The sequence below is a fragment of the Drosophila suzukii genome, chromosome 2R (assembly GCF_043229965.1).
Source record: "Drosophila suzukii chromosome 2R, CBGP_Dsuzu_IsoJpt1.0, whole genome shotgun sequence".
NCBI lineage: Eukaryota > Metazoa > Arthropoda > Insecta > Diptera > Drosophilidae > Drosophila > Drosophila suzukii.
The window spans coordinates 17,124,460-17,149,574 of NC_092081.1; the positions used below are offsets into that span (position 1 = coordinate 17,124,460).

Consider the following 25,115-nt stretch of genomic DNA (forward strand, 5'->3'; position numbering starts at 1 on the left):
GATGGTCAAATGGTTCAATCGCTGAAGTACATTTATTGACCGAAGGACATCCATCTTACTTTTCAGCCATTTGTAGTTTTTATTAGCTAGCTTAGGTCTTTTCATTTATTTAGTTGTTTACAAATAAGAGTCTACTCCTTAGGCCAAAACATGATATTTATACACTGATATATATTGATAGGATGATATTGTATTCGATTTAATGAGATTTCGAATCAATATTAACTTTGTAGTTACTTTCAAAGGAAGGGAAATTGAAAATCACTTTTATATATATTTTCAAAGGAAAAATAGCATTTATTATATATATTTTACACTATTCAATTTGAAAACTAAGATGATTATGGCAGTATTTTATATGTGAACATTTAAAGGTGATCATAATTTAATTTGTTCTTTCCATAGTTCAGTTCCACCGATTGGAATTGAGTATAATCACCCACATCGAACTACTGTCAATGCTTCAATAAGTTTTGCACCTCTTTCAGTCCAAGGTTATTAAGTATATCGACTGGGTTAGCAAGGTGGAAATGCCCAAAAGGAAAACCACTATCCAGGGCTGAAAAAAAGGTGCACCCTTGTTCAAGCATTGGCAGTGCCCCATGCAATCCTCGCATCTGCTGACAGGTAGCTTCTCCTTACTGAAGATACCTGGATTCAGAGCCAACTGGCAGCCAAGGGAGGGTGAATAAAGACAGCAAAACGTCTCGATGTAAGCTGCGGGAGAGAATTATTAAAAGTTCTTCAGTTCTTTCAGTTGAAGCACCGAATACCGAACTTATTTCGAATGGATAGGGGGTGCATGGAGAGAAGGGACTGTCGTAAGTCCTGCTCTTCGTTTGGCATTTATCCTTTGAAATCTCATTTTCATTGATGTAAGCGCCTGGAGCGCAGTAGTAGCCCGTATAGTTGGTCTGGCAGTGGAACTGCCCGCGAGCCTTACACTCGATGCACTGACCAAGAATACCTGATGGATGGTGTCTGAGATAATACACTCCAAATAAAATAGAGCTCACTTACCTGGCACAGAAAGTAGGAAAATAACTAATAAATTTATTGCGCCAAATGACATATCAATATAAACAAACACTCAATTTGTATTTTTGTGTAAGTGTCAAATAAAGAAAGTCTTGGGAAAGTTATTGAATTAAACCCAGTATCCTAGTCGAACAGTATACATATATTTAAACTTAAACGGGCACATATGTACCTTTATTCCTTTGAAAATGCAGTGATCAATCGAAACCCACGTACATAATTAACGGCATGTGAATGACGTTTGCATATTTCAGAGGCAGCCACAAACTGATTCAGCTTGTCTTTAATGAATTCTTCCTCAGATGGCGAAATTCCCCTGAATTCTGTGCTCATTATGCTACGTGGGCTGGCATCGGTCGAAGGTTCCTGGAAATCGCCTCTGAAGAGCAGTATTCGGTATAAAGAAGCTCGAGGAAGCCAAGAGGCTACATTAATAACGATTCACATTTTACTTTGCAAAGCTATGGATACCGAAAATACATTTTGGAAATCTCTGTAATGTTCTCCTACATTGGTGTTTTCCGGATGGAACCTTTTTTCCACGTTTCCCAATCTAGGCAACCCATTTTTTATGATTTTTATTTTTAGAAGACCCTAAAAATAAACCTTTATCAACAAAAGGTGTACCAATTATTGAAAATAAATTTTAAAAAAATCTTAGTAGACCTTACATTATTTTTAAAGGTTCCTAGAAAAGAATTAAGAACCCTTATTTAAACAATGGCTTTTGTTTTCGTCTGATGCTCTTTTCAACTAATTTTCAAGAAGATTTCGGGGTAATGAATTTAACTAGAGAATAGAGTACCCTAAGTATCTCAACGGGGACAATGGACGTGTCAGTCCGCATATGCAGCTCAAATTAGCCCCGAATTTGATCTAATTGCAGCACTTGTGGTGGCACTCCTGCTGGTAGGAGATATTGGGTCTTCGGTGACATGGCAATCGTTCGGATTTGAATTGCAGAATCTGCAGACTGCCTCGTCGTCCGCATTGTTATTCAAATGCTGCCATTAATACTTCACCGGCAATTGAAAATGCCCGACGAGGACAAGTGCTCGGGTGCAAGTGAGTCATCCATCGGTGGGTGAATGGTGTCTATGGCCACACGTCATGTGTGAGTGCTCCTTGGAGCTGTGTGCTGCATCCGATCCCCCAGCTCACTTTGGTTCCTTTCCAGGCATTCATATGCAAATTCTGGTGACTTCTTCAGTGTAGCCGGGAAGTCGAGAGGCTGGGTGACCGTTTTTTCTACTTCTTTATCGTCCTGTGCTCCTGCTCCTTTAGGAAACATAATATGGCAAAATGGAGTTTTGAATTTATTAACTTTCGTTGGTAGAACACCAGCTTCTCAACGCTGCCCACAACTCTGCCTACATACTGTGGTATTAATGGAAAATTGTAGCGCAAAGGTTTCCCCCCTCTCTCTCTTTCGTCAAATACTTTATTTGAGCTATAGTTTGTGGCAAACAAAGGGAAAAAATTGAAATCAAAATCATTTGTTAGCCTGAGGGGAAACCCCGCATGACTGCAACAGCAACAATGACACCAGGCAACATCAATAATAGGAACAGCAACAGAAATAACTATCACAATTGGGCACACACATCATCGTCGTCGACGTCGTCATCCCCCAAAATGGTATTGAATTTCAGTTGCCATTGCCTACCCAACTCTCCTATTTTTTTCTGGGTTCCCGGGGCATTTATTGAATTTATCAGCTGGGACCCATCGCCAGCTCTGATCTTCGACTGGTTCCATTTACTGATTCGAAGAACAAGAGTTGTGGCATCTTTAACATTTAATGTTAATGGAATTGTCTGCCAGCGCAGCAGGTCGGGGTCACCACTCGAATAAAATGCGGAATGCGCATAAAGTCCCAATAAAACTGTTTAGGATTTTCAGGCCCCACCAACTAATCCCAAACTCGAGGGGCACACACCCACTTATGTACTCCGAACACCCAAAGACTCGACGCTCCTCTCAACTTCCCGGCCAGCTTTAATTAACCCAAGAGAAGCGGGGGCTGGGCCAATAAAACTAGAAGTAAACACAGTAATTGTGTGTGGATATGGCCCTGAACCGCAAACCCCCGAAAACCCGGCTCAGACTCGATCCGGAGCACCTGTCGGCTGCCTTCTGGGCCTACATTTAGCCGCACTCGCATCTGGATTAAAGACACTGGCAGTGTGTGGCATGTTGCACGCTGGTACACGTTGCAAGGTGCCAGCAGCAAGCTAAACACACGGAATACGCAATCCCACTCAGAGAAAAGTGCAATCCGAATATTGTCCACAATTAACAATTTTGAATAGCATTCAATTTAAAATACAATGGTGAAGAAAGCTCAATATGTTTTGGTACCCTTACTATAGGAAATTACTTTTAGGAAGAATCTCCCCAGGTATTATGAAACAAAGTTCTTGAAAACAGACAAATCCGCCTATGGCATGCATAATTGTCAAAACAAAAAGACCTGAAAAATTCAAGAACAATCCGTTCTCAAATTTCGTTAATAATCTGCTCATATCATGAACAATTTGTTAAAATTTTTTGAGAGAGCGTTAATGAATTGTCAGGGACTGGTTTTCTAACGATTCCCCTTTGACATGCATAAATATCAAAACGAAACGACCAGAAAAATTGAAGAACAATGTGATTCAAGAACAATCCGTTCTCGAATTTCGTTAATAATCTGCTCATATCATGAACAATTTGTTTAAATTTTTTGAAAGATGGATTATTTCTAGTGTTTAAAATCGTACGTAATTTACTAGTAACAATTAAGAAAATGTAGTTAGGGTTAAAAAAAAAGTATTCACTTTGTATATTAATTAAAGAGAATGACTAGTGACTATGAGAAAAACATTATTTGTATTCGTTTTATGGTTTTTAAACCAACAGACAATTTAAAACATAAGGTTATCCTTTAAGAATCATCTTAAAATTAACCACTGCAAATAGTTTTTCTGAGTGGGGAAGAGCTCAGCTCAAATATTTTCACAAGCAATAAGGCAACAAATAAGAGCAGGTAGACAGAGACAGACAGAATGAGTGAGTGGGAGGGAGCCTTTGGCAGAGATAGAGACGGAGGCAAACTGGCTAAAACCAGCAACAGGACAATTAAATTATGCAGGATTTTTCAGTGCTTCGCAGGCTCTCTTTCATTTCGTCCGGAAACAGGACTCCAACTTCGCCTACTCCTGTGAACTCGGCTGCAAAAGAATTTAGCTAAGATTTTGCGTAAATTGATTTTAAATAAATTAAAACTTAAATATTGACATTGTGTCCGACCGAAATGCCGCTTCAGTCAGGAATTTTGTTGGTATTTCCAAGGGGCTTAGGCTAAGCAAAGATAATTATTTTCTGCCTCTTTGGATAACACGGCGTAAGTATTATTTGTTGATTTAGTAAAAATGTTGGCTTTTTGTGCACTAAATAGTTTTCAATGAAATTTAATCCTGAGGAATTTGGTCTAAATAAAAGTAAATAAATAAATAAAGAAATCTTTGTGGTTAGTTTATATAAATTTGGGTTGCTGCTACCATTTTGTGTTCTTGAATTATTTTGAGCAATTCTGTTCAAGAAGAATTGAGTTTTAAACATGTCCTTTTAAAAGTTAGATCAATAATTCCATTAGCTTTTATTTCTTGAGGGATTCAATTTAAATAAAAGTAAATAAATAATAAATCCCTATTAAAAGAAAACTTTGTGGTTAGTTTATATAAATTTGGGTTGCTGGTACCATTTTTTGTTCTTGAATTATTTTGAGCAATTCTATTCAAGAAGAATTGAGTCTTAAACATGTCTTTTTAAAAGTTAGACCAATAAAACCATTAGCTTTAAATAAAAGTAAATAGATATGGTACCCCCCTTAAAAAATCGTTGTAGTTAGTTTATTTAAAATTGTGCTACCATACTTTCTTAAATTATTTTGAGCAATCCTATTCAAGAATAATTGGTTCTTGATCATGTCCTTGTAAAAAGTAGACCAATTTTTAAGGAGTTCTCATATTGTAAATCGGAGTACTCGGTTATAACATTCCTACATGACTCTCTTGACTTTGCCCTGCGTAGCTAATTTTTCCGATCCCCTCTGGCAATCCAATTTGTAAGTCCAGCAGTTCTTTCGCTCTGCCCCCCTCTTGTAATGATAAATCATCTTTTGTGTTCCCGCTTTGTTTTCTCTGATTTGGTAACCGATTTCTCGGCTCATTCTATGGATGCCTCTTGAGGCATATTCAGTGCCAGACTTGGGATTCGGATTCGGGTTTCAAGTTGGGGCTTCTTTTTCACCTTGACTGGGCAGTCGAGAAATTCAATGTAATTCCATGATTGTTGCGAGCGGCGCACGCATTTTGATTGATACTTTAGCACTACTTAAAGGCCATCGGCCTGCATCCCATTTTGAGTTCCGACGAAAATCGAAAAACGAAAAATGAAAAACAATTGCCGGGCGAAATGCATTTCTGTGGATTCATCATCAATCTTTATCGTTCGTTCCCCCTCGGAGCGGTTTAGTCACCCAAAAAAGTTGATTTCCTGCTGCGCTTCGAAATTTTCCAATTCCTGTGGCGCTCATTAGTCGACAGCAGGATGGCAGGATAGGTTCGCCAGGCAGGTGGGCAATGGGCAATGGGCGCTGGGCGGGGGGTCACCGGGGGGCGTGGCCAATGTCCGGACCGCTACTTGTCGCGACCTCGACTTTGACATCGGTTTGAGTTCGAATTTGAGTTTGGATTTTTGCTCATTTCGTATGCCGTTAGGCGGCCCAATGTAATTATTCAATACATTTTACGTGCCCAGAAAGCCAAACATCTAGCTGATGGCAGTGCCAGTGCCACGCCCACTTCCACGCCCACGCCCCTGGCTTTTGGCCACCATCTGTGGGCCAAAAAACGTGTGTGTTTGTGAGCCGCAGTTGGGCTTTTCCACTTGAGCTTCATTAGAATATGTTTGTATCTGGGATGTGTCATTGACTTGCTTCGCCTGACCAGCTCCATCTGTATGTTCCCCGCTCCTCCTCCTTCTTAGCCCTGCCCCTTGCCAACTTCCGCTTCCTTTTGCCACTTTCTGGGCACTTTTGCAATTTATTAAACATTTTATTGCGCCCCAAGGCGTACTTGCCCACAAGCAAACGGCTTCACAGAAAAGCAATACGAGTGAAGGTTAAATGTGGGGAAAATCGGGCCGCTATTCTAAGGAGCGCAGGACAATTAAAGGTAGGTCGCTATGCAAAAACGATTCCGACACAGGTGGCCACAAAAAACCCATCTACCAATAGTTCGATATAATTCAGCTGGAGAAAGGTAGGATTGGAGTTGGGTTTTCCAGGGGGAGAAATTTGCAATTCATGGAATGACTTATAGTGGTCGCAATTGGGGGTCTTGAGAAATGGTTACTTAAACATAAGTTTACTTCTTCTCAAGTCATTACCCGCTTCTTGGCAAAGTCTTAGAGCAGGGAAAAATAATTCTTGAAAGTTTCTACACGTCTTTCTCTAAATGGAGGCAGTTAACTTATAGTTTTACGACTGTTAAACTCTCTCCTTAACATGCCGAAATTCAGTGAATCATTAAATCCTACAAGCTGGATTTACCATAACTTTTGGAAGTTTTGCAGGCTTAGTTCACCTTCTTCACTCGGATATAAGTGAAAAAAAAATATTTAACATAAAAGCCTATAAAAATGTAGCCTATCTAACAGCGTTGGTTCTTTTACACCTATTATCTAGATTTTTTACTTATCGAGATCCTAACTTTAACTTTTATACTTATTTCTTAGAGATAGGATTGGAAAAAAACGTTTGTTAAGTAGTGCTTTTAAGGCATACCCCCGGGGGTATACGGGGAATAGATCCCCCCACTCGGGTTAAAAAAGATATGTAATATGTATGTATTTATATCAAAAATGTTTGATTTCTACTCAAATTTTTTTTGTACTCAAATCTTTTTGATGATTTTCCACCTATGAAGCGATTATTTTAAAGAACTTAAGAACTTTTATAGTACATAATGAAATATACATACAAATGTATTCCCTACTCCAATCCCGAAACCCCGAACCCCAAGAATTCACGATAAGTGCCGCTGAGTGAGCGCCTTTTTCGACACTTCCAAACTAATTTCAAACTTTACACTCGAATGAGATTGGTAAAAAGCGCAGCGAGTGCAAGGGCAAACACAAACACTATCAAACACTGAGCACACACACACTTGCGCGAGAAAAAACAAAAAAAAATTGATTGCTGGACAGATTGACAGAGCGAGCGAGACAGCTGATGGCGAAGAACTACCAACAATGTCAAAACAAATGTTACAGCAGCGTGTGGGAGAGGGGGTGGGTGGGGGTCAGAGAGAGAGAGGGGTGGTGATGCCAGCGGGCGGCGCGTTTTTATGTTGACGCCGCTGTCGACGTCGGCAGCGCTGCCCGCAGCTGTGATTTGGTGTAGTTGTACTTCTATTTGTTCCCGCCAAACAAAGCGGCCTCTCTTTCTCACTCTCTTTCTCTATCCCCTCCCCCTTTCTCCCTCTCGCACATGATGGCCCGCGGCTTTCAGATATATGTATGTACGTCTGTATGTGTATGTTTGTATGCAACTCTGGAGGATTTCCCGAGTAGTTAATGGAATATATTCCAAATTGACATTATGCCGATGGAAAGGCAACAACAAACACCAGTTACATCTATCCCACAAAGTTGCGTCAAGTGTTTGGCCAGCTAAAGCGACATTTGCTGTATCGGATGCAGCCAGGCGATTGCATGGGTTATCGATAAGCTAGAGACTAATCGAAGGGGCTTTCATTGCAACCCATCCTAATGCATTTGTCAAACTTTCACACTTCTTTAAATACGGAACCCATATACTTACATATTTTTGTATCTTTGAAATGTTTTTTAGGAGATCATATGGTAACCTTTTGATCTGAAAGTAGATCTTATCAGATCATGTCATGGCTTGTTCTTGATTTAAAATTCAATTAAAGTTTGGATACAATTTATATTGGCCTTAGAAAACTTTTGGGATCTGTGGTTAAACGATCTAAAGAATATTGAAATGAGATGGTTATATTTATAATATCTTTTAAGGAAATAAAACCACAAGGGGCCAATCATATTCAAGTGTAACATTTGAAATGACAAATTAAACAAGGATTAAAGAGCTTAGCACTAACATTTTTTGGACCGCTAGACTTCGGAATCTTTCAATTTAAAGTTTTGTTGGGAATTTCTTTACCTAAATAAATTCAGCAAATATTGTTGTTCTTTTTTTATAACAAACTGAACCGATTAGTATTTTGTTTTTTCCGCCTAAAAATGGAAACCCCCAACAGATCTGTACAGGCGATTTTTTATTGTGGCAGATGGTGGTTTGAGTTTGAGTTCGAATTCGCATACGAGCCAACAACTTTTAATTTACGAGCGGACACAGTAGTCATTTGCTTTGCTGCGTATTGTTGAGGGTTCCTGGGTACTTTTTGATAGAAACCCTTTGGGGTAAATCACCAGAGTATCAATTATTCGGCTAGCCTGGTCTTTTTGCTTTGTTTGTTGATCAGTTCAGTCGAGCCTGTCTATTGCTGCTGTTGATAATCCCTGGGCCCTGTTTCAATCTCGGCCACACCTCGGCAGCAGATCCAGTTCCAGGTCTGGGTTCAGGTCCTGCTACGAAAACCCGGGTCTTTGGTTCTCTAGAAGGGAAAGGCGGGGAAGATGGCGGTACAGGCAAAGCCAAATTGCGTGTGCAAACAGAGCTGAGCTGCAGCTTCATTAGCGAGGGTTGCTCGGGACAAACACAGGCACACACATCCTACATCCTACATCCTAGTACGTACGGGCAAACATGTGTGTGCACTGGCGTTTTATTATTATTTTCTTTATTGTTTAGCGCGTTATAATTGGGGTGCCATGAGGGGGGTCCAGTCAGGCAGGATATTCATATGGCTGAATACGTATGTGGGATTGTGTGTACATGCAACTACATAAGTTGTATGCACTCTCCCGGAAGACCTATGTATATTCTGTTTACTCAACTCAACACACGGTGCAAGTGGAGTCTGAATAGTACGTTGTGTGTTTTCGACAAATATATATAGCCAGGAGTTTGTGTTTCTGTTAAGGATAAACAAAAGGCCAAGTTAGCCGTTTCCTTTGCCTATCCTTAGAAAATCTATAGCTGAAAGGTGAGTCATTAAACCGGCTTTCAGATAAATGCATTTTACAAATAACTTAATACCTACATTTACGCTTCAGTGATTAAGGTATTCGCTTAACATGGATTTTTAAAAGGATTAAAGCTCAATTCGAGATAATTGATGAAATGCCTTAATTAAAGATATAATTGAAATCCCAAAATGCTTGTCGTTTTAATGGTTCTTATTATCAACAATTATTTAACCACAACCACTTGCATTACATCTCAATGCCATTGTGCTTTTCCAGAATTACAAGTTGCTGCATAGATTTTGCACTTTAGCCATCTTTCTCCTTAATGTTTCTGTGATTGTTTGTCACTTTGCATGTCAATACCGATTGATAAGGGTTTGTTCAATACAACAGATTGTCCAGCTTGTTATGTTAGGAATTCTAACTATTCGATAGTGGACGTCCCATGTATTAATTAAATAAATTGTAATTCCATTTATCAGCACTAATGAAGAACGGCGGGCGCTTTGTAAAATAGTTTAGGCAGAAAGAGCCAAATTAGCATATAACAAGCGAACCCATATCAAATGTTAAGTAATAGACGCAGGTACTGGCCATATAACTCATGTGGTTGTCACACACACGTTCTACACCCTACACACAACCACCCAACCACCCCCAATCCCCAATCCTTCTAGTGCACACCCATCTCGGCTGTCAAAAACAGTTTATAACGCCTGGAATTATGCCACACATAAATCAAAATTGACGCGTATACAAATATCGTGACATGTGTGGGGGGGGGTCTATGAAGCGGAACTACGGCCCCCTTTTCTGGGCTCCTATTTATGGCATATTGGGCTGCTAAAAGTGTGTAAAATTTATGCAGATTACCGAAATTGCTGGTATCGCTACCTGATCAAAGTGGAAATTGGAGTGGAAAACTGAGACGTTGTTTGCCGTTTTTTTCTTAAAGGAAATAAATAACACACAAACCTGTCTGAGGCAACGAAGTATTGGGAATCTAAGTTTCAATTTACTCCGCGTTCTACCCAAAGTCAACACAATTTACTTCAGAACTGTTTTTGGGATAATATCTCAACCGCTTCACAGGCTCGACAGAACCCCCATACCATACATTTTTATGTAGCTTGAATGTTTTTGCTTATTTTGAATACAAATGGTATTTTATTGTAGAAATACTGACAGGAAAATGTTTTATATAGTAATGTATCCCACCTGCCAATTCTGACACTCCGTTGTTTTGATAAATAGTATTGTTTACAAAAGGATGTTATAACAAATATATACATATGTACTCATATATAAATCCAATCCAATTTTACCATTCTTAAAACAGCTTAATTCATATTTTAAAGAACTTTTCAAAACTTGGGCTTAGTTATTTGTAGACTGAGTTCTCTTTGGTTATTTTAACACTTAAAAAAGGAACAAAAGGTCATATAAATCCAATCCAATTTTACCATCCTTAGAACATCTTACCTCCTATTTTAAGGAACTTGTTTTTACTTATTTATAGAGTGAGTTCTCTTTGGTTATTTTAACACTTAAAAAGGAACAATAGGTACATCATATAAAACCAATCCAATTTTACCATTCTTAAAACATCTTACCTCCTATTTTAAAGAACTTTTTAGAACTTGGTTTTACTTATTTGTAGGGTGAGTTCTCTTTGGTTATTTTTGCACTTGAAACCAAAAACAAGAGGCGAATCTGATGAAAAATGATATAAAAGATGATCCCCAGCTTATGTATTTTGAATATGCTCTGCAAGGACTCACCATTGAAACCCCTCACCTTATCCTTTCTACTCACAAGCTAGAATAGACCAAAAGAAATCGCCTTTAGGGTCGGATAGCAGTTGGTGACAAATTCAGGAGACACATTTTGCAGGGATTTATGCGGAAAGTTAAATATTTTTCACGCCCTGTAAGAGCAGGGGGAGGGGGGCTTCAAGAACGTCTAAATAATTAGATAAACATTTAAGCTCGACGAGGCAGCCAGCGAAAAGGAAAAGAAAGTAAAATGAGGCGAAGTGACAAGGAGACGGACGCAGCGACAGACACATTATGTGGGATGTTCTGGGGGGCGGGGAAATGGGAGGAGTACGTGACCATAACCATAACATGAACTGCTGCCACCGACCTCTGCCCCGCCCACCTCCGCCACCGCCACCGCCGCCCTCGCTCTCTTTTTGCGGGTTCAAAGCGGAGAGACGACGACAAACAGGAAATATTTAACGTGCCAACAACAAAAGTGAAATATAAATAAAAATAATAATAATAATGGGCAGAAAAGAAACGTAGGGAACGCAGCGAGAGTGAGAGCAGAAACGCTCTCTCCGGCCCTCCAACTCTCTCTCACCCGCTCTCTCTCTCTCTCCGAAATGCCCTTTTTTTATGTTCCCATATACAGGGAACATCTCGCGGAGAGAGAGAGCGCTCTCGCTGCTGGAAATTCTCGGCTGGTTTTCCCGTTGTTCCTGGCGAGGAAGCCAGGTTTTTAGGCCATTTTCTCTCCAACATTCGAAAGCGACGGACGCGCCTGCAGCAAGCGGACTGCAGCAGAACAGAACAGAATCGAAAAGATAAAGATACTGAGATACGGTTCGGCTTCTGATTCGGTTTCGGTTTGGCTTCAAGTGTGTGTGTTGGTGGGAATTTCTTCTACTGCTGCTGCTGCCGCCTCTTTTTTGGATATATATGGATATTTATGCTTCGCGTGCCCGCCCGCCCGTTAAAAAAAAAAAAAAACTAAACGCCAGCGTGCGTATGTATATGTGTGTGTGTGCTAGTGTGGATAATTAAAGCAACAAAACAACGAATACGAGTACGAAATGCTTTAAGACCGAGATTAAAGTTGAAGGTCGGTCGGTGCTGCTGTTGTTGTTGTGTTTGGTACAGTGGAAAACGGATCCGGATCGCCTGCCCAGCCTGCCCAGCCTGGGAACACGGATAGCTTGGATAGCGTGGATAGCGTTAGCGTTGAACGTTAGTATACCGACGAAAGGCTGAAGTCGTTAAGCCAAAGAATACGAATATACGCCAGCAAAATAAAAGTAATCGTGCATTGCTCCCTCTCTGCTGCTGCGCATGTTTCTCTGCCGCAGTCGCCGCTGCTGCCTGCATTTTTAGTTTCGCCCCGACTATTACAGCATGCTTTACATTCCGTTTACATCACGTGTTAAATAACTGCTGGCTGTCACTGTTCGCGGCTCAGCGTGTGTGTCTGTGTGTGTGTGTGTGTAATTGTGTGTGCAATTGTTGTTGTTTGCCCAAGCAAATATGCAATGATTTTTGCGCCACCCACTCTCTTGGCCCCCTTCGTGTGTGTGTGTGTGTGTGTGTGTGTTGGATACACACCCCCACATCCAGCACACACACATACACAAACTCACAACTTCTGGCGGAAGTGGAAGTCGCTTTCGGTGTGTGCGTGTGTATCTAATGGGATTTTCTAATAAAATTTAAATTGTTGCCGCTTTTGCCGTGCGGCGTTCTATGAATTTAATATGACCCCTGTGTATGTGTGTGCATGTGTGAGTGTGTGAATAGGGGCCATAAAGCTTTGCTTATGGCTGGAAAATTAAATAGAGTGCATAATTTAGGCATCAACTTTGCGTTGAATGCATAATAAACTGCTGCAATTGAAAGGCTCCATCTACCAAAGGACCACTGCATAAATATCGGATAACCTTAGCTTGTGCGAGGGAAGTTTAGACCCGGGAAATATGAAGCTAAAGGGCCGACGGCAATCAAAAGTGTCTAATTAAATTGTTTCAAGTGGAAAGCCGTATTAAGTAACACTCATAACGATGTGCCAAAACTATAGTGCCTTAGTTAACAATTATCTGTAAATCTTAAACGTAATTCGCCAAACCAATTGCTTAAATTATGGCCACTTCATACTTAAACTCTTTAATTTGTTGAATACTCGGAACAATCACATCAGACATTGTAAATGTTTCTGTTTATTTCTTAAACAAATTGTTTTTTGCTCAAACTTTGCAACTACTGAAAGAGCTTCAAATAAGTTTAATCACTGACTATTGAAAAAAAAGTTTTCACAATTTTGGTTTGCAGTAGGGTAGAATTCGTTTTTATAAAATAAAGTTAATATTACTCCGAATTGAATTAATTCAAATCACTAAACAAAAGTCAGAAATAAACCGACAGTCCTTGGCCAATGATCCTCCCATTGAATGTTTTTTATTTTAAAATAAAAAGGTTTAAACATACCAAATGTTCTTTAGCCATGTCTTATGGTTTTCTGCAATCAATAGTCGAGCTCTCAAATGTTTTCGCACTTTTGAACAATTGTCATATTCATTTGAACTTTTACACCCAAACAAAAATTACAATCACCCTCGTCCTCAGAACATGTATGGGAAAAAAGAATTTAATATATTTTCTTACCAAGAGGACTACTTAACGGGAAGAACATTCTTTCCGGGGTGATGCAGAGATCTCTCTAAAGTTGTAACCAAAAACTGTTGAAGTTTTCATGGATGTTCTGTTCAATTTAAAGAGATGTTGGTTAGAAGATATTTTTGTTTCTGTAGGAAAGCCTTACTTTCCTAAAGCTAATGTCTTATATTCCTGAGAATTCAAGCAACCCTAATTGAAGTTAATTTTCCCACATTTTATTGTTCGAATTGGTTTTAAAACACGATTATAAGTTTAGGTATATACCGCTCTCGTATTTACTTCATTAACAAATTTTTCCTGTGAAGAATCGCGCGCTAAATAAGCAATTTCGATTTATAACCGAAACATATCGTTTTCTTTATTCTTGTCTCCTTAAATATTTTACGAGTTTTTATGAGTTTTTGAGAATTTGTGCGTTGGCTGCGCGTGACTAAAAGCGTATGTCTTTTTTAAGAATCCGTTATTAAAAAAAATAAAAATAAAATAAAATATTGTTTACGAAACTGTTTTTATAAGCCAAACTTTGAAACCATTCCTGTAGACCATCAAAATAACCTTAAAAACCCTTAAAATAATAACCTTAAAAATAAATAATAAAGAAGCTAGCTACCTTCCCTAAAAAATTAGAAATTTCCACTCCTGTGATGAGACATCTCAGTTAGAATTGTAATAAAATTCTCAAAAAAAATGGCCGCATTTGTTTACCCCATCTTAATAAATAACAAAAATGCAGGAAGAAGATGGACACAGTTAACATCAATCCGTCGTAATAGGCTTATCACAAAAGCAGCTTGGTCGTCGTAATCTGTGGTATCTCCCGGGTAGACAAACATAAAATATAAAGTGTTTCCATTTCATGTGTTTTATTTTCCTTTATGTATATTCTGTATATTCAGAACTTGTGTGTTGTAGATCTGATATTTCAGTAGGTAGGACGGCGCTGCTGATTACAAAAAGGTCCGAAAACTCTATAAAGCCGTCGGAGAACATAAAACTTCGAGCCCAAGTCTGGTTTTTGGGTCTGGAACCCAAGTTGAAAGCATTACCTCCGTATTTTACGATTCGTTTAACAAGCGAGGGCAGGTGGAATGCCACTCCCACTGTCATGTTTTCCTCTGAAATGACAATCAAATATTTTACAAATTCATAGCAATCACATTTCCCCATCCATTAAACAACTTCAATTTGAGAGTGAAAAGAATACTCGCACGCTGCATTTTGTTAATTCTATTAACGGATTAATGGGATCAAATGCATACACAGAGAGAAAGCAGGTCGTTATTAATTAAACTTAAATTTTCCGGTTATGTTGGTATATTACTATATGATCCTAACAGCATCATAGGTTGGAACCTGGTTCAAATCCGTTCGCTGTTAAATGAATTTTGAAATATTAATTTCCAATGAAAATGTAAACATTTAAACATTTGTACTATTTTTAAATGTCTTTAAAGAATTATAAAATCAAAAATCAAATTCTATTTCTTTTTCAATGTCAAAACTGGATCTCGAATAGAAAAATACCCTTTTGTGTAACCAGAGGATTTTTTTGTATACTTGCCGTCCATTTAGTCCGTTCATCCCGTTTCGTTTCGTTTGGTCCCTCTCCCTTTCTCCGTACGTACGTGTGTGTTTAACCGAAACCACACTCACACACACGCAACGTGGGCTACCTGAAACTGAAATTTTCCCGCATTAGATTGCGGCCCTTGCCTTCCATTCCTCTTCTTCCCACAGTTGTTGTTGTTGTTGCTGCTGCTGTTATGTTGCACGCGGACAGACAATCGTAAAGAAAGATAGAGAGAGAGAGTGGGATGGAGAGGGGAGCTGTGGAATGGGTGAGTAGCGTTGACGGGGGGAGGGGAAGGGAGTTGCCTTTATTTTCTTCCTTTTCGGTCTGCCTCTTTCGTTTGCTCTTTCTTGCCTGTTGTGTTCTCCTGCTTTTTTTTTTGTTTACTTTATGCTTTCGTTTATCGACCCGTTTTGTGTGAGTTTGGTTTGTGTGCTACATATGCGGGGTGCTCTCTCTCTCTCTCTTGCATTCTCTCACTCGTTCTCTTGCAACATAGTTATCAGATCCTTTTGCATAAAATGAATTTTTAAAGTTTTAGTTCTTTGAATATATATTTACATATATTTTAAAACATTATTAGACAATTAAAATTTAAAAAAATGTTAAATTAAATGAAAATTCCCAATTTCCCTTCTCTCCGCGCCCTGCACTCAAATTCCAGTTTCGTATCTGCCTGCCTTTGAGTGCGGATTGTTTTGGGAAATTTATCAGCTGTTAGCGGCGCTGTTAGCGTTTGCAGAGCATAACCGATAGCTGTTGGCGCTCTCTAACACTGGCCAGCGAATAAACAAAATGATTCGCCCGCCAACACTGCCAAGCAAATAAACAAAAAGGGGGAGAAAAAAAAGAGATAAAAAAGCGTGTAAAAAAAGACCAAAGCATAAACACAAACAAATTAAAGGTGCAGAGCAATGTAATTGCCGAGATGGTGAATTAAAATTAGCATTCGATCGTTCCCCACCCAAGATGCCGTCCCCCTGCCTTGGCCCGCGTCCAAAAGGTGTGGCTGTAACCACCGAGTGTGCAGCCACAGTGGGGCCAGCCAAATCCCTCCGAATATCAGTTGTAGCCGTAGTGCCCAGCAAAAGATAACGCCCGTACTTATCACGTTCCCCTCCTCCTTTTTGCAGCGGCGTTGCCACCTCACTGAGCTGCGCGGACTCCAGCACGGGCTCCAGTGAGGATGCGTCCGATCCCGGCTCCCCGTACAGTGCGCACTCGCAACTGAGCGACCTGCCACCATCGCCAGCCATCCACCACCACCACAGTCATCTCAGCCAGCACAGCATGTCCAAGCCGACGACGCCCCAGCGCCACGGCAACCCCAACCTCCTGCCCACGCTCCAATGGCCATGGAACACCAGCCTGGGCAGCACCTCCACCGCTGTTCCCGCCGCCACGGCCAACAAGAACAAGCGAACGGCCGCGGGATCTGGAACGGGTGCGGGCGAACTGCCCAGCTCCTTCGATGCCAGCAAAAGACTGAAGGTCGCCGCCATGGAGGAGTCGCAGACCAAGATCACCGGCTTCTTCAAGTCCCAGATGAAGCCGTCTCCAAATGGCGGAAAGCTTTCGCCACAGCCCGGACAGCAACAGCAGAGCAATCCGGCCAACACGCTGACCATGAGCACACCCGCCACCACCGCTTCGCTAAACAAGTACTTCAATATCCTCTCTCAGCTGAAGGAGCAGAAGGCCCAGCAGCAGCAACAGCTACAACAACAGCAGCAGCAGCCGTCGGCCAAGGCTTTGCCTACACCCGCTCCAACAATTCCGGTTGCTCCTGCGCCTCCCGCCCCGCCTGTGGTCACTCCCAGTTCCAGTTTGCCCGTGCCAGCGCTGAAAAAGATCGAGCGCAGCACCAAGCAACCGGCCAAGATTGCCCAGGTTGCGCCCAATCTGCGCAAGACGCCCAGCAGCGGCTCCTCGGGCAGCTCTTCGTCGTCCTCGTCCAGCTCCTCCAATGGCTCAAGTACAGGCAAATCACCAGCCAAGAAGCACGTGGCCATCGCTCCCAGGACGCCGGAGATGAAACAGCAGCAGCAGGGCAAGGCGGCCATGGTTTACCGACCGCCGGCAACGAGCCCTGCCCTGAAGCAAAAGCAGATCTCACCACCCGCCCCCGTGACGGCCACGGCACCCGCTCCAGCGCCAGCACCAGCACTCAATCCTTCGCCCGCTCCCGCCAATCCAACGCTCTACCAACTGCCCGTGCAGTTGCCCAATCTAGTCCAGCTTCCGCCCCAGCCTGCCCAGGCAGCTGCTGCCCAGTATTTCCTCAATGGAACTGTCTTCAAGCTGTTGCAACAGGTGACAACGGCGACGACGACGACGGCCACCACAGCCACCTCGGCGGCAGCCACGGCTGGCAATCCCTTTGGACTGCTTAATTTGGCCACGGCGGGAAATCCCTTTGGTCTACCGAACGCCGCCAGCGGGCAGTTTCCCATTGAGGCCATTCCGGGAGCTGGGAGCTACCTCCATCATCAGCTGCTTCTCGCCAGGCAGAACAACATGAGTTTAAATGGTAAATATGATTTGTTTTTGATAGAGGTTGTCCAACTTAATGCATCAACTTCCCATGAAGACATCCCAATATTCAGATTTTACAACCATTTGCTTATGTTTACTCATTTTCCTTACAGAAAACATGGCTTCCAACCCGTGCGGGAACATGAACTTTGTTAATCCACTCAACAACCAGCAAGTGGGACTCAAGGATAACAAACTATATATAGTTAACTCGGCCGAGTACCTAGGATACTTAATGAGCTTGCAGATAGCTCTGAACAACCAACAGCATCAGCAACAACAAATAATATCTGCCACACAGCCGCCACCGCTGGCGGCCACGAACAACAGCAATACGAACACTGCCACTGCCACTCAGCCGCCACCATTGGCAGCCACGAACAACAGCAATTCGAACACTGCCAACAACTCGACTGCCAGCAACAGTAACAACCACAATGCCTCGAATAATCTAAGCAACATCAACAGCAACAACACTGCCATACAGCCTCAGCGGGCGATTGTGAAACCGCCGATGCACAGTTCCACGCAGCCGCCTCCGCTGGTGACGATATCGGCTGCTGCCTCTTCGCCGGCAGCCAAACGGTCACTTCCCGCCGCTAAGCCATACCAGAAGCGGCTGCCCACAAAGGGAAGAGTGGGAGCGGCGTCTATTATTGCCACGCCCACCACTCCGCCGCCTCTGGTACCCACGTCGGCCACAAAGGAGCTGGGTCAGCTGCGAAAAAGTACGGGGACCACTGGGCCACCCGCAACATCAACGCCGACCCCAACGCCTCCGCTGGTGAGCATCGCACCATCGAAGCTGACGCCCACGATAAGCATGTCCAAGCAAGGACCTACGATTAAGCTGGCGAACAGTGCGCCCGATCTCTTTGACCTGGTCAAAAACTCCAAGGTTGTGGCCAAGGTGTCGCAACCGCTAACGCCACTGCCCTTCAGTTCGCCCAGCAACAGCAGTAACGGAAGCCACTGCCTGCGATCCTCGCCAGCGCTGTCCAACTCAAACTCGTGCACACTGTCGGCCTTCAGTAAGATCAAGGTGGAAACGTCGGAGCTGGCTTCACAGACCGGCTCCACGGTCTCCTCATCGATGCCTCCAATATCACCCAAGCCCCAGAGCTTCGCCGGGCAGCTGCCCAAGAGGGAACCAGAATCGGAGGTCGAGACGCTGAAGCATGATCTTTTGCCCGACTGCACCAACAGCAACTCAAACTCGAATTCGTGCAGCAGTAGCACCTATTCACACTCGGTCAGTTCGGCAGCTGATCTCTCGTTAGAGGCCTCTACGCCAGCGCCATCTCCTTCGCCCTCAGCTTCGCCATCCGGCTTGGGATCTCCATCGCCGGCTACCAGCAATATGAGTGGCAGCAGCCGACGAGCAGCTAGCCAGACTGACATGCTCAGCGAGCTGGTCACCTCGTCGTGCATCTCGAGCGGCGGCGATGACTGCTCTCAGGCCACGGATTCGCCTCCGCCGACGACACTTCCCCTGCAGCTGGTCAAGAGCGAGGACATGATCCCGCCGACACCCACGGCCAGTGGCGGAAGCAGCAGCGGGAGTAGCAATTACGACGAGGAAGACGACAAGTCGGTGGCCTCGCTGGAGACTCATCAGACGCACAAGCGGCTGAGGGATCTGCCAACGCCGGAGTCTGGCATCGGTGGAAGCCTTAGCAACAGCGAGAGCAGCAACTCAATAGCAGATGCCATGTGAGTAGATTTTAGAGTTGGAACTTTCTGCAGGGTTGCATTAGGAATATAATATATTAATTTGGCAACCTTGCTAGAAATGTTTTAAGCCTTCATCATAAATTAATCCCAACCATTTTTCCTATTAGTTCCTCTAAATCCGCCTCTGTGGGACCACCTACCACTGCAGCGAGCAGTGCATCCTCCTCCGCCTCCGACAGCAATTCGCTGGCCAGCAATGCACCTTCTCCCGCCTCACCGGACGACAGTTCTGCAGCTCCGTCGCCCTCCTGTTCAACATCCACTGCAGCCTACATTCCGCCCAGCACTGAGGTGGACATTGCGATGGTCGAGGCCACCAGCAAAAGTCTGCCGAAGAGCGCCATTTCCCCGATCCTCTCGCAGCCAAAGACCATCCGTTTCCCGGCGGGAGCAGGGGCTGGCGGAAAGGGCGGAAAGCGGCACGACGGCGTCTGCTACTGGGACAAGTGCAATAAGAAGCACGAGAGCAACTCAAAACTGCTGGACCACATGCAGACGCACCACGTCAACACGCAGACAGGCCCCTTCGCTTGCCTCTGGGTGGGCTGCAAGGTGTACAACAAGGAGTCTTGTTCGCGACGCTGGTTGGAACGACACGTGCTCTCCCACGGTGGTTCCAAGCAGTTCAAGTGCATCGTCGAGGGCTGCGGCCTGCGGTTCGGCTCACAGGTGAGTACCAATCGCATACATTTTGTATGTAACCTCTAAAACTCTGTGTGTTATTATCTTCTTCTAGTTGGCGCTGCAAAAGCATGTGAACAACCACTTTAATGCCACTGACAATGCCAAGGAGAGCACGAGCAAGCGCACCTCAGATCCGCCCGTGCCCAAACAGCTCCGCAAGAATGGCAAGAAGCTCAGATATCGCCGACAGCCCTTCTCTGGTTAGTATAAATAATTAGTTGATTAAGCAGACCTACTGATCTATACAGTGAAACCACAAGATACTAATTCGATATCTTAACTTTTAGCTCGCATGTTTGATTTCTTCGACACGGGCATCATGGAGGGGCTGCAGCACCGCCTGCGCCAGATTAGCACACTCACGAACGGAGCCCAGGCCATCGAGTTCCAGGGTCAGTGTCTGATGCGAAGGCGCAACAGTCAGGGCGGCTACGAGTGCTTCGTGCGCTGGTCCCCGCGCGAAATGTAAGTTAACCTGGAGCACAGTCTTTGGCCCAGATGCTTACTGTTCTTTCCTCTCTTCAATAGCATCTCCGATGAATGGCTGCCGGAGTGTTCGAATCGGACGCGCCAGCACACCAAGGTACTGCACATCAAGCAGATGCGGCCAGCTGAAAAGACGCGCGTGGACAGTCTGCTTAGCACGGCCTTCCGGTTGCGCTATGACTCCCAGCTATTCGCCGACAGTTACAATGTGAATGAGCAGCAAGTCGGCGAGCTGAGCGGCAGCGACTGCGAGGGGGATGGCGATCAAGATGACGAGGAGGCCGACGACGATGATGATGAGGAGGAGGAAGACGGCGGCAGTAGTTCGCGCAGTGCGAGCTGCGAGACGGTGTCCAGCTATCAGCAGGTACTAAGCATCGCCAAGCTGCAAATGCAGCAACGCCGCAAGCACCCGCGAAAACCACCCAAAGTTATGCCGTCGGCGAGGGAGCAGCTGGTTCCAACGGACGCCCTGGTGCCCATTTAGGGCCCTGGCAGATTTATAGTATTCCCTAAGTAATTAAACGACAAACGAGTAAACAGTGACAAGTAGACTAGTTAGTGTAAGGTACTACCTACGTATATATCCACTTATGTATAGAACTATCAGTACTCCCGCTTTGTTCATTTTTGTTGTGTTTGGTCTGCATAACCAGCCGTTTAGTTTGTTGATCCCAATAGATCCTTGTACATATTTCGGGATGGAAGCAGGATTGAGAGTCAGGAGCATTTAGTGGCCACCTTATCGTAACCCACCCGCACGTTCCAGCAAGTGCTGTTATGAACAAATGTCCTAATTTCTAGAGTTATAGTTCTAATTTAGTTCTTAAAGTGTACATTTAGTAGAGATTTATGTGGAGATGCCCGACTGTACAAGACTTGTTTGAAAGCCAATTTTATGTTGATCTATTTTAAAATTTAAAGTTAAATTTCGTTTTCGTTTTGTTGCCCCTCATCGTATTGAATTCTACTCTTAGAAACTGGCCAAACTTACACTGAAAGCGGAAAAACTACGCACACAACTGAGCAGTTTAAGTTTAAGTATAGTGAAGTGGAGTGGAAGAACACAAGACTTGAAGCATTTACCGCTACAAAATACGAGAAATATTTGTAAAACATTTTGTACTCAACTCGAACAGCAATGCAAACAGTTTTAAGCCTAAGTTAGACCCAAGCCCAAGACGATTATCCATTAATTTAGTGCAAATCGAATTCGAATGCAACTTTCGCCAATTCATCAGCGTCTCTAGTTCGTTTTGTGAAGATTTGAGGAGACGGCAATAATGCATAATGTAAATAGTATAATATTAACTAGTTTCGCTTTTAAACTTACATTAAAACTATTCATTTAGAACTTAGCCAAGGCAAACCCAAGTAAAATACGCAAAATAAAGTTAAAGAAAATCAACAATCAACAAGGAAAATATAACAAAAGAACCCCTTATGTTTTAATTTTTTATGATTTTACGGACGATGCTGAAAAACCACGATCCTTCACATACTGTTCTATTTTGTGTACATATCCGATTGGCAAACTGAACATTCGAAGCATATAAAGTGAAACGGTAACCGTAATTTATAATGTTGTATGCCAATGAATTTATACGTGTTAAAAGTAAGTAAATTCTGAATCAAGAGCCGAAAAACATGAAAACAAGAGTACTCATCACTGCCAAAAATGTAATGAACAACAAGAACACAGTTGTTAAGAACGACTGATTAATTTAGTGTGCGAAATGAGCGGAGCCAGAAGTAATTATTAATGCCACACCCCTAATTCCAGCTCGAGCACTTTCCCTTTGTTGCACAATAATAGCGCGCCAAGAGTCGAGTATATCAAATATATCTGTGTGTTGTCTTAAGTAGCTGTAGATGCGTCTCTGTGCCCCCCCCCCAACTAGTTTAAGCTTATAAGGAAGATTGAGAAATATATATAAATGTACGTGTATATCCACATATATCCAGAGAGGAGGCAGGGAATCTCTAGATCACTGCCCATATACATGATTTAAAGCAATACTCTTACGATAATCGCCGATCAAGCTTAGTTGACTCTTCCATTCGGTTAGTCTTTCGATGCCTTTCGCCCCAGTTGTTCAACGCTTTGTACTGCAAACAATGAAGAAGGAGAAACCTAAAACTAATGGTAATAAGTATCAAACAAGAATCCATGAGAAGCAAAGGAAAAAAATTTAAAAATAAAATAAAACTACCTCAAATTTTTGCAAGCATAAAACACACAAAAGAATTTTTCGAGACAAGTTTTCTAGAGCGAAGAGAGTATATAGGTGCAGCGTTATAGGGCAGATAACCCTAGATCCGTAGATCCGAACAGGGCAGAGCCGAGAAACAAGGGAAAGTATACACGATACACGAGTAGTACACAGAAACAAACAAGGGGAAACCGTAGGCTAATTCCATATTTTGCTAATATTGCGTACAGTCTGTAGGATAAGCAGCGATCCAGTTAAACTACGTTTACCTTTGCTTTTCCTTTTCGATCCCCTCGGAGGAACCTTCCGAGACGATAACCCAAATATGCATTTGCCTTTAGCCCTCAGCTCAGTTTGAGTTTGTACATAGATTAGTTTATCAAATACGAGATATATATTCAATATCATAACCATAATTTAAATATTACAACCGCTTTAATGAATTGCAGACAGAAATTAATTAAGAACTCATAATTATGGTAATTAACAGGCGTACATACACACAAGTATACAGGAGAAGTATTTCTGAACATTCGGTTATTTCGAGGTATGTCCTAGTTGATTTCGGAATCAGTTCTGGCCAAATCCAAGGCGCAAACACAACCACAACAGCAGCGGTCTTGCTTCGAATGTAACTAATGTAATCAAAAGAATTATATACATATATATATTATTGAACTCTATATACACAACATAGTATGTACAAGTGGACTCAAACAGATTCTGAAACCGAAGAACATGTAACGCGCTGAGGAATGAAAAATATATGAAAACAAGTAATATGCTAGCTTCGTAGTTTTATTTCGACCTTAGCGAGGGGACTGGACGAAATCACACTTATACATTTTTAATATAAAATCAGCGGTCAATATTGGATCGATTATTGGATCTATCCAATTATGCTCTGGGAACTTTTCTGCTTTTAATCCGATCCATGGCTTGCATGAAGTACTTAATGTTGGCTACATAGTTCATATCGGTAGAATTCAAATCCATAATTAATAAACTGAGTTGGTAGAATCCATGGGGAAGCGGCGGAATAAGACTGGTATCCAAATATCCGTCGCGGCACGTTATCTGGCCCTGTAGCTTGCAAAATTTTAAGGACAATTACTACCGAAAAACCCGGTGTTTCAGAAATACCGTAAAAGGGCAGGAGTGGTTAACATTAGTGAACCGCTTCAACAACTTCCACGCGATGACGCCATAAGGTATATAGTTCCTTTTTTCAATCACCTCGCACATATTAATGGTAACGTCAACAAGGAATGGCTTGTACTGGTTACTGTAGTCCTTCTTAAAAAACTGCGCCCGAAACTAGAAAATAAAAGCTTTCACATCGGATTTTAGGGAAAATGTAACCATTGTCTTACAATTGGATTTAGTACAGGCATAAGCAAGGAGGCATCCACGTTTACCACAGCCATATTCCAATTGATCGCCTTAACATGGCATGTGACGTTACTAACCCGAGTCTTATTGACTTGGCACTCAACTTTGGTGAGCTTGTAAATTAACTGAGCCTCCAACTTGCGGGATAATAAAGATATTAAGTGTTTTTAAACTGAGTTTAAAACCTCACCATTTGCCAAGCCAAGCAGATGCCCAGAAAAACCAGCACCGCGGATCTCATTTTTGCAACTGACAGTGAGTGGATTTTAATGATTTTATTATACCATTAAATCATTAAAACGATTAATTATATGTTGTAATCGAAACGGAGTGATCATCAGCATAATGCCTAATGACTGATGGAATTCCTACGATAGTTCTGCTGAACACAAATATATACTTATCATGGTTCAAAAATTCTTGCATCATGAATAACAAAAGGAAAGCGTATTAGTAGAAACAACAACATTAATGTTAATAATTAAATAACTACTCTTTGTTGTTTTTAATCGTTGAACTAATACATAACTTAGTCAGAACATTTAAAATAACAATGCGATTGGTACGATTCTCAGCATTTCGATAGCTATTGCTTAACAAAACCAATTTAAATTTATACTGAAACAACATCTTTAACAATGTGGGGCCATACAGACTTAAGACTGAAACAAACTTGAACTGCGCAGGAACCCACAGAATCTGCATGCGAAATCCCAATAAAAAACAAGAAAGGAAGTTAAATTCGGCAAGCCGAAGCTTGTATACCCGTGCAATTATTATTATTAAATTTAAAAATACAAAAAATGATATTCCCAATAGAATAAGATAATATGTCAGAAAACACCGAAGCTATAATTTGTTTCATATTATTTT

General features: G+C 42.3%; 2 protein-coding genes across 5 annotated transcripts in view; one reads left to right on the top strand and one right to left on the bottom strand.

Moving 5' to 3' along the window:
* jing (AE binding protein 2 jing) overlaps positions 1–22,074 on the top strand; it is a 137,939-nt gene extending 115,865 nt beyond the window's left edge. The window contains exons 1-7 of one of the 4 annotated variants that reach the window (XM_036813880.3): positions 11,731–12,191; positions 16,332–17,728; positions 17,847–19,446; positions 19,575–20,136; positions 20,204–20,351; positions 20,439–20,616; positions 20,680–22,074. In XM_036813880.3, the coding sequence (XP_036669775.3) occupies positions 16,489–17,728; positions 17,847–19,446; positions 19,575–20,136; positions 20,204–20,351; positions 20,439–20,616; positions 20,680–21,124 (4,173 nt within the window). In that variant the 5' untranslated portion in view covers positions 11,731–12,191; positions 16,332–16,488 and the 3' untranslated portion in view covers positions 21,125–22,074. Of the gene's footprint in view, positions 1–11,730; positions 12,192–15,971; positions 16,115–16,331; positions 17,729–17,846; positions 19,447–19,574; positions 20,137–20,203; positions 20,352–20,438; positions 20,617–20,679 lie in introns of those variants that run through there. The other 3 variants (XM_036813879.3, XM_036813881.3, XM_017085488.4) reach the window with 3 other exon arrangements.
* On the bottom strand, positions 389–1,127 carry LOC108018088 (uncharacterized). The gene is made up of 3 exons (XM_017085489.4): positions 1,021–1,127; positions 779–967; positions 389–717 (listed from the first exon to the last, which is right to left on the bottom strand). The coding sequence occupies exons 1-3, from the start codon at positions 1,070–1,072 to the stop codon at positions 485–487; spliced, it is 474 nt and encodes a 157-aa protein (XP_016940978.3). The 5' UTR covers positions 1,073–1,127; the 3' UTR covers positions 389–484.
* Positions 22,075–25,115: the final 3,041 nt, after the last annotated feature.

Coding starts and splice junctions, on each gene's coding strand:
- LOC108018088 (XM_017085489.4), bottom strand. CDS start 1,072: ATGTCATTTGGCGCAATAAATTTATTAGTTATTTTCCTACTTTCTGTG. Junction 968..1,020: donor TTTCCTACTTTCTGTGCCAG/GTAAGTGAGCTC, acceptor ACCATCCATCAG/GTATTCTTGGTCAGTGCATC. Junction 718..778: donor CCCCTATCCATTCGAAATAA/GTTCGGTATTCG, acceptor TCTCTCCCGCAG/CTTACATCGAGACGTTTTGC.